Genomic DNA, 15,078 nt, shown 5'->3' with positions numbered 1-15,078 from the left:
GCACCAATTTAAATACTTTTAGTGTAGGATATGGTTTTATGGATCATTTAAGTTTTGTACTATATTAAAATTGAGCCCAATCTAGCTAAGTATTTTTTTTTTAGAGCAATTTTAGGTTCAGGGCAAAATTAAGAGGATGGTATAGAGATTTCCTGTATGCCTTCTGTTCCCACCCATGCATAGTCTCTCCTGTTATCCACATCCCCCATCATTGTGGTACATTTCTTAAAATTGGAATAATATTTTTATTCCAATTAAAACTTAAAACTGGAATAATGTTTAGGCTGCTTTCTAAGGTGGTTCTCATTGATATTTGCATTGTATTCTGTGTAATATTTTAATCCTGGTAGGAAACTTAGAAATCTTTCAATCCATCTTTTTTCCAGCTTTACATGGAGTTCTTTTGAAATGACCTAGACTAGTGGTTTTCAAGCTTTCTTGAACTTATTTTTCCTTCCAAAAAGAAATCTTACCTTGAGCTCTTTATAGCCCATTTCTAAAGCCCTGTGCAGGGCTTGAAGTAATTTCTAGCAACTTAGGGCCTGAAAACAATTCATTTAAGTACTTATTTCATGAGATTGTTGTTTCACAAACTGGTTTGTCAGGTAATCCAGAAAAATGGTGACAAAACATTTTATAGAAATAAGTATACTTTGTATTTGTACATCCCTGCTAAACAGTTTGAAGCCCCTAGTAGTTATTTTACATGTATTTATTTGAGTTATTTGTAATCTGTGAATTGGCTTTGAGATACTGAAAATATTCCAGACATGCATAGCAGGAATTATCAATAAGACCTTGACTCTTAGAACTTGATATGGTCTTCTGCTTAGAAGTCAAAGAAATTGATACATATATATATTGGCTAGCTCATATACTATGATTTAAAAAAAAATTTTTTTTAATGTTTGTTTATTTTTGAGAGACAGAGTGTGAGCAGGGGAGGGCCAGAGAGAAGTGGGAGAGACACAGAATGTGAAGCAGGCTCCCGGCTCTGAGCTGTCAGCACAGACCCTGACGCTCATGAACCGTGAGATCATGACCTGAGCCGAAGTTGTATGTTCAACCAACTGAGCCCCCAGGCGCCCCACTCATATGCTATGATTGATTGAATTTTAGAAAGCAGCCTTGAACGAGTGTTTACGCCATGAGTCTGACTTGATTTTCTTTCGTTTGATAGGAAAAAGCTCCTCTATTTCTGAAGAAAAAGGTGAATCTGATGATGATAAACCAAGGAAAGGAGAAAGACGATCATCCAGGGTCAGACAGGTAATTCAAATACCTCTTAAAACATCTATCACCTCTTGGTATTGCTTTGGCTATCTTCTCCTTCTCTTCCTCAGACTTTTTCAGAGTTGGTGTCTCTTTAGATTTCTGTAGTTATCTTCTTTCTCGTCTCTATCTTTTTTTTTTTTTTTTTGCTTTGGTTTTTTTAATTAAAAAAAAAATTTTTTTTTTAACATTTATTTATTTTTGAGACAGAGAGAGACAGAGCATGAATGGGGGAGGGTCAGAGAGAGAGGGAGACAGAATCCGAAACAGGCTCCAGGCTCTGAGCGGTCAGCACAGAGCCTGATGCGGGGCTTGAACTCATGGACCGCGAGATCGTGATCTGAGCTGAAGTCGGACGCTTAACCAACTGAGCCACCCTGGTTTTTTTAATTTAGATCTGCTCTGGTGTTCAGATTTCTAAGCAAATCTGCATAGAAGCAAATATATAAAATTAAGCAAATATATAAAAATTAAAATTTAATTGTGAAAATTAACAGGCTGGTCTATATTTCTAAAATACATTATTAGAAAAGATACAGTTATTTAATTAAAACTTTAAAGCCAGGGGCACCTGGCTGTCTTCAGTCGGTAGAGTATATGACTCTTGATCTCGGGGTTGTGAGTTCAAGCCCCATGTTGGGTGTAGCGATTACTTAAAATCTTTAAAACAAACAAAAAAATTTTAAAGCCATATGATACAGTATTAAGTGAGCAGAATACAAAATGATATTTGTGGTATAATTATGAGTATGTAAAAGAAATAGTGGGGAAAAAATTAAATATACCAAAACGATAAGAATAATTACATTAAGTGATGATACGTCAGTTCCCCCACCTGCCCTGCTACTTTCTAGATGTTCAGTTTATTTTTATTTATTTATTTTTAATGTTTGTTTATTTTTGAGAGTGAGTGCGAGCAGGGGAGGGGCAGAGAGACAGGGAATCACAGAATCTGAAGCAGGCTCCAGACTCTGAGCTGTCAACACATCCGGACGCGGGGCTCAAACTCACAGACCGTGAGATCATGACCTAAGCTGAAGTCCAACACTTAACCAGCTGAGCCACCCAGGCGTCCAAAGATGTCCAGTTTATTTTTAAAGCTTGAAACTAAAAACTAGTAGCAGTTTCATTATTGTATTCCTTTTGGTCACTATTTTGATGCCTGTAAGAGCTCGATAAGTCATGCTTGTTTACTGAGACACTTGTTTATGTTGCTGAAAACATGTGTCTTTGAGTTTCTCCTTCCTATGTATATCTTGTAAGATACTTTTCTCCTCTGTTGATAGTGAGCAAATATACTTGGAACTATTGTATATCTTTCCTTTCCAGGACACCTGGTTGGCTTAGTGGGTAGAGCATGTGACTCTTAATCTCAGGGTTGTGAGTTTGAGCCCCAGGTTAGCCATGGAGCCTACTTTAAATAAATAAACAAATAACTATCTTTTTTTTTTTTTTTCCAGGCAAGAGCAGCTAAACTCTCTGAGTGCAGCCAGGCTGCTGAGGAGGAAGAGGACCAAGAGGCACCTTCCAGAAATCTACGGGTCAGAGCAGATCGAAATTTGAAAACGGAGGAGGAAGAAGAAGAGGAGGAGGAAGAGGAGGAAGATGAGGAAGAGGAAGAAGATGATGAGGGACAAAAATCTAGGGATGTACCAGTCCTGAAACAGTTTGAGGAAACAGAAGAGAGGGAAGAGATACCCAGAGCAAAACCAGAGGAGGTGATAGAGGAGAGATCCCGAACCATAAGATTCCAGGAACAGGAGGGGTTAGAGAGAGGAGGGAGAGTTACAAGGTCCCAGGAGGAGGCCAGAAGAAGTCATATGGCCAGACATCAGCAGGAGAAAGAGATGAAAACAGTTTCTTCTCTTGAGGAGGAAGAAAAGGAAGTAAAAATTTTAAAAGGCTTCGAGGAAAAATCAAAATCCCCTTCCCCTCCTCGACTGACTGAAGATCTGGAGAAGGCCCCTCTTGTGCTACAACCAGAGCAAAATGCCAGTGAGGAGGAAACTCCCCCACCTTTACTTACCAAGGAAGCATCTTCTCCACCATCTAATACACAACTCCAGAGTGAAGAAGAAATAGAGCCCATGGAAGGCCCAGCTCCTCCTGTCCTCATTCAGCTGTCTCCTCATAATACAGATGCTGAGGCCAGGGAGCTATTAATATCTCAGCATACTGTCCAGTTGGTGGGAGGCCTGTCTCCTTTGTCCAGTCTTGCAGACACCAAAGCAGAATCTCTAGCAGAGAAAGTGCCAGAGGAGAGTGTCCTGCCTCTAGTTCAGAAAAGCACACTAGCTGAATGCTCAACCCAGAAGGGTCTTGAAACTGAGTCAGAAAAATCTGCTCAACCACTCCCTCTAAAAATTGAGGAATTAGCACCGGCCAAAGGGATCACTGAGGAATCTCTGAAACAGCTGTCTTTGGAACAGAAGGAAGGCAGAAGGGCTTCTCATACTCTTCTCCCAAGCCACAGATTGAAACAGTCAGCTGACTCATCCTCAAGCCGGTCCTCCTCTTCATCCTCCAGTTCTAGATCAAGATCCCGCTCTCCTGACAGCTCAGGCTCTCAATCTCACTCATCTCCAAGATCCAAGCAGAGAGATGGATCTCGGGCACGTACTCACACCAACCCTCGTGGTAGATCTGAGATGGACTCCAGATCAACGTCAGAGTCCAGGTCACGTTCCCGTTCCCGTTCCGCGTCAAGCAACAGCAGAAAAGTAAGTGTGGGAGAATCTTGGGTGCATTGATGTTTTTTTATCTTGTACTCCAGTGTTTTTCAACCCCAGGAGAACCTATTATAATTCCTGGCAGGAATGGGAAAAACTATTTTTACTCCCCAGGTCACTTTCCTATCATCTCTGAGTCTGATTTTCAACTCATTGATCCCTAGAGTTCTTTTTCATTTTTTGAGTCCCTTTGATTCCAAAGTTGAATCATTTACCCGTCTCCTTCATTAGACTGTAAACTTGAGGACATGGACATGCCTTTTTACATGTGTATTCTAGTATCCCAGCATCTCAGCACCTTAGTTGGGACTTAATAAATAATTTGGCAAATACTCTAGGAAGTCCAAGAGATCACTAACTCAAACAAGAATAAGCATAAGAGACAGAAGGGTCTAAAGTATTAAACTGAGTCAGCAGAAATTGGAAAACTCAGTGATGTACTAAATACATAATCATATAAAATAATTTGCTTTATGTGCTTCATTTCTTTAGTCTCTGAGCCCTGGAGTCTCCAGAGACAGCAGCACCAGCTACACTGAAACCAAAGATCCCTCTTCTGGTCAGGAGGTTGCAACTCCACCAGTGCCACAACTGCAGGTCCTTGAGCCAAAGGAGAGGACTTCCACCTCATCCTCTATTCGAATGAGGCGTTTAAGCCAACCTGAGCCAGCCGAAAAGCATGTGACCCAGAGGTTACAACCTGAGCGGGTAGGCTGTTATGCCCCCTCCCTAGTGGGAGATGGAGGATTAGGCATGATTTTCCCTTTTGTGTTAGCTGTAAAACTGAAAGGTTGGTCTGGATAAGGTTCGGTAGAAACGTTGATATTTGGGGATACATGGAAGATTCCACTGAACTCCGTTCCGGCTCCCTGGTTCATGAAAGCTCTATGTGAGGCTAAGCAGCAAGGTTCTCATCTCTAGGGCTCCCAGAGTCAACTTCTGTAGAATGTCTCCTTTTTTTCTGCCCCAAAGGAAGCCTTTTCTCAGTTCTCTCAAAAAAATTTTAATAAAATTATTGCTGGCATAGAAATTCTTGAAGTGGCATTCCATTCCACTTTCTAAACTAAAATAATGAAGATATATAGGGCTAAGTGTGGAGCTGCTACTGTGTAAGTCCTGCTCTGCCTTTTACCAGCTCCAGGTTAAAGAAAAGGAACCAAGCAGATTTAAGTACGTTGCTATGTTGTTTTGCTATGTTTGTCCTGACAGGGGAGCCCAAAGAAGTGTGAAGCTGAAGAGGCAGAGCCACCAGCTGCCACACAGCCCCAAACCTCAGAGACCCAGACTTCTCACCTACCAGAATCAGAAAGGATTCATCACACTGTGTAAGTAATCGATCTTGTCTGGGGTATAATAAGGAACTGGGAGTGAGGGGTAGTTATTCACTCCCTGGGGTTCTTCGACTACGCAGTCCTAGTTTCCTTTTAAAACAGAAGGCAGAGCTTTATCTGGACAAAGTCTAGGTTTCAGTTGTCACATTAAGAGCTGCCACCAGAATTCTTAAGGTAGTCTGAAAAGTGGTGGTTAGAGCATAAGGAAACCCATTTCTGGGATCCTCTGGCCAAAATAGTCAGGTCCTTTAAGGAACAGGCGGTAGGGACTTTGGTTTCCAAACTCAAGACAGTGAGGGAGTTGACTCAGGTCAGCTTAACTCAGTCTTTAATTCACGTTTACCAGCTACATCTGAGCCTGGGAACACAGTTTAATAAAGGATATCAAAAGTCTACTGAGAAAGGCACAGGGGGTTTGCTTTTGAGTTTTCGCTGTTTTCCCTGGTTGTTAGCTGTCTTTTTATTAAGCATAATCCATCGTAGTTTTTACTGGATACGATACAGCAAAATATGAAGTGTACATGAAGGAAGTCAGAAGTTTATTTGGGGGCCCCGTAAGACCCTTGGATTGATTTTTGCCATTTATATAATTTGAACTTTTTATTCCTTGTATTTATTTTTAGAAAAATACAGGTAAGAACAGGTATATCATTCAGTATTCTGAGCTAGGTACTATAAATTAAGAAGCATTTGAACCCAAATTCCTGGCTTCAGAGTCCCATGGGAAATGAAAAGCAAAGCATTGTGGAAATAAGATTGCTTAGCTTTTGGACATCAAGAATCCTGTACTGCTTTAGTGAACATCCTGTGTAGACAGTTGACCTAAAGTTGTTCCATGTTGGTTTTATGTCGTTTTAACACTAATACTACCAGTATGATTTTCCCTTTTATGTAAAAGTCTAATAATTTACTCTCTTATGAGAGTTTCGGACTGACTATCTTGCCTCAGATTTTGGAGGGTGGTGGGCAGGCGATTGATTACCTCATTTCCTTATGACTTTAATACTAGTTTCGTACTCTATCTGTATAGTTTTTGCCTTGGGATATACCCTTGCTGCTGTTCAGTCTAATGGTCTTGCCTCTGCTGCCATCTTGTGGCCATTTTTTGGTTTGAATGTCAAAAGTTCACTCGACTTTGAAAAGTTTTTGTTTTTCCCTTTGGGGATGGGTACATTATCCTTTGGAGAGGGGTTTTTCTTCTAGGACCATAAAGTGAAAACCCAGCGGATTCTGGAAGGTGTTCAGGATTCCCCAGCTACACCATCGATGAGGAAATGGGGTGACAGCTTCCCTTCCATATCCATCAAGCAGAGATAATACCTGCCCTCCTCTACCCCATCCCATGGTGGGGGGGTACAGCATGTCCTTTGTGTAATGGCAGTTTCAAAGTAGGTGTTGACAACTTGCTACTAATTGGGCCTGAGGAACTGCCTCCTATGCACCTTGAGAGGCAAGTAATTTTCTGAAAAGGTTTTGTTTGCCCTAATATTCAGTTGGTCTGTGAGATCCTGGCTACAAAACGGCACTTGATGCCATTTTGAAACATCTTTATTTCTGTACTTTTGCATGTAAGCCTGGGACAAGTGAAGCTTGGAGTCATATAGAGTTTTTCTCCCCACATAAAGGTGGCTTTGATCTTTCATTTTACAACTGAGGCAAGCAATCTAGTTACATTGATTCCAACAAGGTGATAGGCAAGTGGCACCTTGGGCAAATACTGAGATTGTCCATTGTTGCCTAGGCAAGCTTCAGTGGAGCAGCCTATAGATTAGAAATGCAATCTGGCCTCAGGAGTAACTCACACACATCCCCTTTACTTACTTTTCCTCTGCCTGTCTTCCAGATGGTCTATTCAGCAGCCTAATAAAAAGACATGCCCAACGGCCAAAACCTGTAGGCTATTCTGGCATTGGATTTGATAAATGAATCTTTGAGAAAAGTTTGCCTACATTTCTGGAGGCTCAGCCGAATCACAACACTCCTCCTAGTCCTTCACCCCTCTAGAGTCCTAGTGTTCAGCCTGGTGGCCAATTTTAAAAGTGGGATCAGCAGTGCTAAATGGAAAAGACTATTTGTGGCTTAACCTTGGTTTTCCAGTGTGTCTCAACAAGAGAGCTAGGGCCTGTTGATTCAGTAAAGTGTTAAAAAAAAAAAAAGACTTCATGGACCTCTCAGCACCTGGAAGAAATTGCCTAACTTTTTCCGTGCTTTGTTAAATCCATTCTGATTGTGTCCTGAGGAATTCTAAATTTATGAGGTAAGGTATCTTGTCATTGCTTGGAATAGTAATTTGTGAGCCCTCAGTCCTATTTCGGTTGGGCTATGTTCCAAAATCCAATCTTTGCCTGCTATGGATATAACAAAAATGTCCTCAGACAGCAGAAAATGATGCTACTCTCTTTTACATTAAAAAAATAGAGGGGAAATAAGAACTTTCGTGTGGGCAGCTGTATCATCCAGCAGTAGTTAATTCAAACTTGAATTTTTCTGAATACAACCTTCCTGAGGACACAACCCTTGCAGGCAATAGCAGTTTTGGACTTTTGGCTTGCCTGAGTATGAAGGAAGGAAATGGTCCTTTAAGCCAGTGTGACAGCGTAATGGTTACTCTCCAGGGGACCTACAGTGCCAGTATGCAAATGATGCATAATTTTAAAAAGTAAAATGTATTATTCTCAATAGCGTTCGCCCACTGAGAAATGAGGATCTAAAGACATACTCCCCAAATCATTCTGTTCTTGGTTATCTTGGAACTAGTATGCTCCTACAGGATTATGTATTTAAGTCTCACTGCCTGGGAGTAGTCACATCCCGTTATTTCTTAGAAAGTTTCATATCAGGTCTTTAGCTCATGAATGTTCTACAGTAACTAAAATTGAGACGTGTATGCCTGTAGAAATTTCCTTTCCCATCAGTTTCTCTGAATCTTGATATGAACTGTAATATGTTACTAGTCTCCAAGTAGTTCGGTTCTTCTGGCCTGCAAATGCTTTGTGTGCTCTTTAATTATAGATAGATATCTCCGACCCCCAGCCCCCATGCAATTTCACAGATTTTTCAAAGATATCAGAAATATTTGTGCAAGAACTTGGTGTGGGAAGGGAGATGTCTGGATGCTTTTTGTCTAAAAGGGGCTACAAAGAAAAGCTGCATGGGGCTCTGACAAGTAGCTAACAAGGTTTTGGGACTGGGCCTGCAAGTAGATTGAGCCCCTTTGGGGGGCAATTCGAAGGATTCATCTTTTTCTTATGAAAATAAAGTCTTGGGAATCTTGGATCCCACAGAATTGTTTGTGGGGAAATAGATGGCACAAACTCACTGTGTCTTAAGAAAGCCAAGGATAACAGGTAAAATTCTTATTCTTGAAAAAACGAGATAGAATTTCCAAGAAAGAAATATTCTTTCTCCAAGGAAGCCGCTTCTGGAGAGGCATATTGGCAGCCCAAACTATTTTAGGACATTTGATGGACAGGGAACATTTATCTGAGGATGTTGGAAGCTAACATTCTTCGTGAGGTAACATTTTCTGTAGGAATTCCATCTACAATAATTTTTAAGAAGAAAACTTAGGGGAGCTTGTCTGGCTCAGTCAGTAGAGGGTGTGACTCTTGATCTGGAGTCAAGAGTTTGAGCCCCACCTTGGGCATAGAGCTTTTTTTTATTTTATTTTATTTTATTTTTTAATTTTTTTTTTTAACGTTTATTTATTTTTGAGACAGAGAGAGACAGAGCATGAACGGGGGAGGGGCAGAGAGAGAGGGAGACACAGAACCGGAAGCAGGCTCCAGGCTCCGAGCCATCAGCCCAGAGCTGGACGCGGGGCTCGAACTCACGGACTCACAGACTCACAGACCGTGAGATCGTGACCTGAGCTGAAGTCGGACGCTTAACTGACTGAGCCACCCAGGCGCCCCCATAGAGCTTTAAAAAAAAAAGAGGAAGAAAACTTTTAGTTCAGCAAGCAATGATTTTTTTTTTTTTTTAATGTTTATTTACTTATTTGGGGGATGGGGGAGGGGCAGAGAGAGAAAGAATCCCAAGCAGTTGTCCTTGCTGCTAGCGCAGAGCCCAACATGGGGCTTGAACTCTGAACCATGATATCATGACCTGAGCCGAAATCAGGAGTCAGATGCTTAACTGACTGAGCCCCAGGTGCCGCTCAGCAAGCAATTATTAAAATGTCCTCCTGGTACCCCCAGTGACAGTCTTAAATATTTATGGAGGATTTCTTTGTGTTAGGCCCTGGGCTAGGGATGTAGCCCCTGACCTTGAGGAACCCTGCAAGGTGGAGGTGAGGGGCAAGTCAACCAGCGGTTATCATACAGAGTGATGAGGTCTTTGCTGAAAACCTGTCAGACCAACTACCGAATACCTTCACGTCAGAGAAAAAGCAGTCTACTCTTTGAGAAAACTCAGAAAAAGTTCCATAGGTGGCATCAAATGAGATAATGACCTATTAAATGTACATGTGTTTATGTATATCTTTACCTTGACTTGGAGTCAAAAGTCATCCAAGCCAGACTCTTAAGGGCGAACTCATCACACTTCCATGAGATAGGTATTGTTGTTATCCCCACTTTACAGATTAAGAAAGAGATACACAGAATCAGAGATTTGCCCAAAACCACAGAATTTGTATGGGAGCTGGGGCAGGCCATGACTAGGCCCTAGCCAGTTTGACTGCAGAGCTCTCAGTCTTACTGGGCAGACAAGGACCACTAAGTGAAAGGAAATGTGTAATGTGTAAACATGACCACTTTAGCATGTGGTTGGCATGTATGAGATTTTAAGCATTGGGGAGTAAGTTTTATTCCTAGCTAAAAGCTCTGGTATTACAGATGAGATAATACCAAGCTTTTGGTTAAGTACCCAGGAGCTTGTCTTAGTGTTAAACCTCTGCTGCCACTAGGACACAAAAGGAGCACCTTTGCATTCAACAAAGCAGTGTTTTTGAACATCTCCTGAGTGCTTTCTTTGAATGGTTAGAGTCAGCTTCCTATTTCACATGTAGTCTGGTGAAGATGCCCATGATTAATAGTTTCTGTTTAGTTCCCAAACACTTTCGGCCCAACAGATATCCCCCTACCCCTGCCCCAGGTAACTGCTGTCTTCAGTTTCTCATCTACTTCAAGCCTTCACCTTGGAGTCCTTGCTCCAAAATGTGGCCTTCGTGCTACAGCTACCCAAGGTCCCCCTTGCCCTGTTTATCCTTTTCCTTTCTGGCTCCAGTGGACCCCGGGGAAGGGTGACCTTATTAAAGACTCTTTGAAACAAAGTTGTCTGTCATCTCTTTAGAGACACCTCTCCCCCTCTCTACTGGTAACTCAAAAAGGAACTGTCTCTGCTATCCACTCCTCCCACCATCCCTGGAGAAAGGACAGGTTGGAGTAATAACACGTGGTCATTGCTTGGGGTGAGCAGCTAGCTAGCTGCTATAGTGATTGGATAGTGCCAGTTCTCATCCCACCTCCCTGCCATGAACAGCTGACTGGCTTCTAGGATGGGGGGGAGGTAGACACGTAAAAAATTGCTCAGGACCCTCCATTCTGTGTCTCTTTCAACTTTGGCTTTGTTGTCTTCCTTTAATCATTTTTCACTCCCAGCTCTGCTGTTTCCCTTCCATCTATTCTCTGGAATCTTCCAAGCAAGCCGCTGTAACTTTGTATGCCCTCTCCACCCAGCCCCCTCCCCCTCCCCCTCCCCCTCCCCCTCCCCCTCCCCCTGGGAAGACAAGGAGAGCGCACCCTCTCCCTGTGGGGATAGGCCTGGGTAGCTGTTGTAACCTGAGAAAAGAAGGAAAAAGGCCAGGCCTATTGAGCCAGCAGTGAGCTCCCTGTGGCCTGCCAGAGGATAAGAACCTTGCTCACTCAGCGCCCTCCCTTTTTTCTTTCCCCTCCCCTGCTGCAGCAGGGCCCTCCCCCATCCGCACACACGGGCTGCTGGGTAAGTGGCAAGATGGCTCCCCTGCATGTCTCCGGCTGATCGCCGCCGCTCCGCCAATACAATAGAGCCAGCCACTACCAGCAGCCTGGCCCTCTTCCTCCTCCTTCTCCAGAGAGACCAATCCAGCCGAACTCGGGGTTTGCCGTGAGGACTTAACGCTTATCTCTTAAAAGCCAGATCTATTTTAGCCTCCCCTCACCACCACCACCACCACCACCACCTCCCCTTCCATTTACCATTTTTTGGATCCCCAATTGCTGCATCTCGATTTTCTCTCTCTGGATCGGGTGGCTGGGGAGGAGGTGGTGGGCTCTTGGGACAAGGAAGGTGTTGTGGTTTTTTGGTTGTTTTTTTTTTTTTTTTTTATAATTTTTTAGGATTTTTTTTCTTTGGTTTTTGTTATTTCTTCCATTCCAGAAAGGGATAAACAGCACTTCCAGGGGGAGAAAAAAAATCATGTTATCAGAAAGCAAAGAAGGGTGAGAGCCTCACATTTCCATGTATCCCTTTACCCCACCACTTTAGCCCACCTCATCTTCCTTCTCTTCCCCATGGCTTTCATTCCGTCTTTCGTTTTGGTTTGTTTTCAATCACTCTGCTTTCCCTCTTTGTCCTTCCTGCCTGATTTCTAATTGGCCCAACTTGCCCTCTCCGTGTGGGAAATAGGTATTTTTGGGATAAGTCTTTTCTTTAGATTTAGGCAGTTGAATCGCGTGTTTCTGTGGGGGCCGGTTAGCTGGGGGCACAGTTCCGATTTTCCCCTCCCCCTTCCCATGCATCCCTCCCTGCCTGCTCTGGGGAGGCTGTTCTGACCTCTGAGTGTCAGTCAGCCCGTTGGGAATGCTGAATTTTCTGGTGGTGGTTATCGGTGGGGGGCTTGGTTTGCCCTCTCCTGAGTCTTAGGCTCCTGCTCATCTTAATTTGGGGGAACCCAAACACTGGGAACCCCAGTGTTTGGTGGTAGTGGGGGTGAGGTTAGAGATAGAAGTTAGGGATGAAAACAGAAAAAGGGGATGGAAAGATAGTTTATCTGAAGTGAATCTTTGGGATTCATTGCCTGAAATGGGAGCTAACTTGTGTGATTGAGAGTGGGGGTAGGGGGATTCAATATTGGGGAGGCGATACATGGTGTGGGGGGAGGGTGTGTCTTGACTAGGAGGCCTGCTCTCTTTATCTCTTGGAAGTTGGAATGAGGGAGTGGGAGAAACTGGGCGAAAGCCGAATATAAGAACAATTCCTACACCTCTGAGCAGGTAAAAGTGGCCTGATTCTTCTCTGAGCTTTCAAACTCCAGCAATTGTAGCTTTTTCTTTTTGGATGACAGAGGGTCCTTGTTGAAGCTTGAACCTTCATCAGCCCTGCTTTCCCTGCAGCCCCCTCCCCCACAATTTCTCCATTCCTGATGTTTCCAGATCCTGTGGGTCAGTAGGTTTTATTAAGCAGTTGATTATAATAAACACAAGGTTGGAATCATTTGCCACAGCCACGGACATTATTTCTCGTGTTTTTAAGTAGTCAAGCTTCCTTTAACTTCTCATGCAATTTTGTTAAAGATGCCTGTGGCCAGGGGATAAGGAGGCCACAGGATTGTGGGCAAATCACAATGACTTTTGAGGGACTGTTTCAGAGAGGGATGTTACTCCTTTCCATATAAGAGTACTCTGGTGAATTACCTAAAAACAGTTGGGAGTCCTGACCTCACTCATCACACCTTTATCCTATCTGAGCAGTGAGTGGATGTGGATGCTACAATCTGTGCTCTTTCCCCAAAGAAAACAGTTTCTCACTTTTCCTGTGGGGGCATGGTCTCTAGTCTGATCTGAAAAGCAGCCCTCCCAACCCCACCCAAGTGATGAGGCATGGGGGTTTCCTGACCCAAAACCTAACGTCTTGCTCTCTCTTCCCCTTGGTTCTTTCCTGCCCTTCCCTCCGTACCTCTCCCCATACTGTCAGTGAGGAGAAGGAGGAAGTGACCATGGACACAAGTGAAAACAGACCTGAAAATGAGGTTCCAGAACCCCCCGTGCCTATTGCAGACCAAGTCAGCAATGATGACCGCCCAGAGGGCAGTGCCGAAGATGAGGAGAAGAAAGAGGTAAATTTCCAAGCCACCTGTTGGGGTGGGCGGGCAAGAACGGGCCTAGGGGAGAGAGTAGACCACTTTGATGATCCCTCTTACACAGTGGGATAGCTTTAAAAAGAAGGGACTAGACAGACTTGGATCAGGATAGGGCCAAGGGAGAATTCGCTGGTTTAGCAAGGGAGACCCCTTGTGATGGGGACAGGGCTCATTGGTTCCCCTTTCCCTGTTGGGGAAGTAGTGTAGTGCAGAGTGTTGGAAGTTTGTAATGAAAGGAAACGTCGATTAATGGCCCTTTATCTAAGACCCAGGCCCAGCTTTCCCTGCTACCCTCTCGAGCTTCTCCCTGTAGTAACTGTTAGCTTTCCCTCCTTTTTAAAAGCCTGTGGGAGTTCAACGCCATCTAGTGGGCTGTGGTGGTTCTCAGCTGACCAGCCATGCTGAGGAATTTTTGTTCCTCCTCTGCCCTCTAGTGGTCATATTGCAGAGATATAGCTACTTAAGCCAGCACTTGGGTGAGCCTGGAGGCCCCTTCTCCATTTCTCTGACCCCTCTACTTCCTTTTTTTGGCATATATATTATCTTGTGTCCTGCACCCAATTCAGGGGGTTCCCCCCATCAGAGCCAGCGAAGTCTTCTTGGCTCTTAAAGTAATAGAGAAGGAGTTAGCTGGGTTTGGGAGTGGGATAACAGGATGGGAGGGACTGTCGTGTGTGTAGCCTTTCTTTGGTGTGTGTTGCGGGGGTGGGGGCCGGTGAAAGTGATTTGATGTGCAGAATATTATTTATTACAAGGTCCTTCTTCCCCGTAAAACTTTGTCCAAGTACCTCATGTACGGTAATCCGCCCGTAAAATAAAACCCTGCCCAACTGGCCAATCGCTGATGCCGCCTCTTCCTCTGGACCCACCCGCTGCTACTGAGCTGCCCAATCAGAGCCGAGTCTGCTATCCAGGTGTCTTGGCCAGAGGGGGGCATGTATATGGGATCCTGTGATGGGCCCCCTTTTGCCTCCCTGCCTTGCTTACATCAGGGGGCCAAGAAGAACACTGTTCTGGAGAGACTTGTATTGAGAAAGCAAAAAACATTTGGAAAGGGGTGGACTTGCATCATCTCCCTATTTGGGACACCCCAAGAAGAGCTTGTGTCAGTGCTGGGGCGCCTGCCCACATGCCCTTAACCCTTTTGAGGACTGTGGGTTGCCTTGTTTGCTGCAGACTGTTGGGATCCCCATCTAGGGCACCAAGACCTCCTAAAGAGTCAATGTTTGTGATCACAGTGCCATGCTGTAAAATTCCAAGTGGAGGCTCTCGGCTTAAGCTGTGACGACTAGGAACCCTGCAGAGAAGTCTAGGGTTTGAGCCCAGGGATTTAATGCTGATGACAGCCCAGCCATGTATCACCACTTGCTCATCAGAAGGACTTTCCTTTGGTCCCTGTTGTCCATGGTGAAGGGCAGCATGTTGGTTGCTCCGGCTTCTCCTCCATCCCTGGAGGCAGGGCCTCATCCATCCATCTGACTGGAACCACTGTCTCAGCTGGAGTCCCTGAGGAGATGCCACACACAACTCTCAGAAGAAAAGTATTCTGACCTTGCTGCTGAATGTGTGCCAGGTCCTGGGGCTACCCACCTACTACCCCCAGCCTGCCTTCATCAGAGGCTCCATGATCCCACTCGGTGAGAGGACCCCCTCCCCATTTACAGGCAGAGGAGAAAGGGACTCT

General features: G+C 44.2%; 1 protein-coding gene across 11 annotated transcripts in view; it reads left to right on the top strand.

Moving 5' to 3' along the window:
• ACIN1 (apoptotic chromatin condensation inducer 1) overlaps positions 1 to 15,078 on the top strand; it is a 33,804-nt gene that overhangs the window by 11,143 nt on the left and 7,583 nt on the right. For 8 of the 11 annotated variants that reach the window (XM_042942726.1, XM_042942725.1, XM_042942723.1 and 5 more), the window contains 5 exons: positions 1,181 to 1,269; positions 2,733 to 3,992; positions 4,494 to 4,709; positions 5,211 to 5,326; positions 13,229 to 13,370. In XM_042942726.1, the coding sequence (XP_042798660.1) occupies positions 1,181 to 1,269; positions 2,733 to 3,992; positions 4,494 to 4,709; positions 5,211 to 5,326; positions 13,229 to 13,370 (1,823 nt within the window). Of the gene's footprint in view, positions 1 to 1,180; positions 1,270 to 2,732; positions 3,993 to 4,493; positions 4,710 to 5,210; positions 5,327 to 11,106; positions 11,420 to 11,441; positions 11,755 to 13,228; positions 13,371 to 15,078 lie in introns of those variants that run through there. The other 3 variants (XM_042942727.1, XM_042942731.1, XM_042942732.1) reach the window with 3 other exon arrangements.

Source organism: Panthera leo, chromosome B3, assembly GCF_018350215.1.
Source record: "Panthera leo isolate Ple1 chromosome B3, P.leo_Ple1_pat1.1, whole genome shotgun sequence".
NCBI lineage: Eukaryota > Metazoa > Chordata > Mammalia > Carnivora > Felidae > Panthera > Panthera leo.
This window is presented reverse-complemented; position numbering and strand designations above follow the sequence as displayed.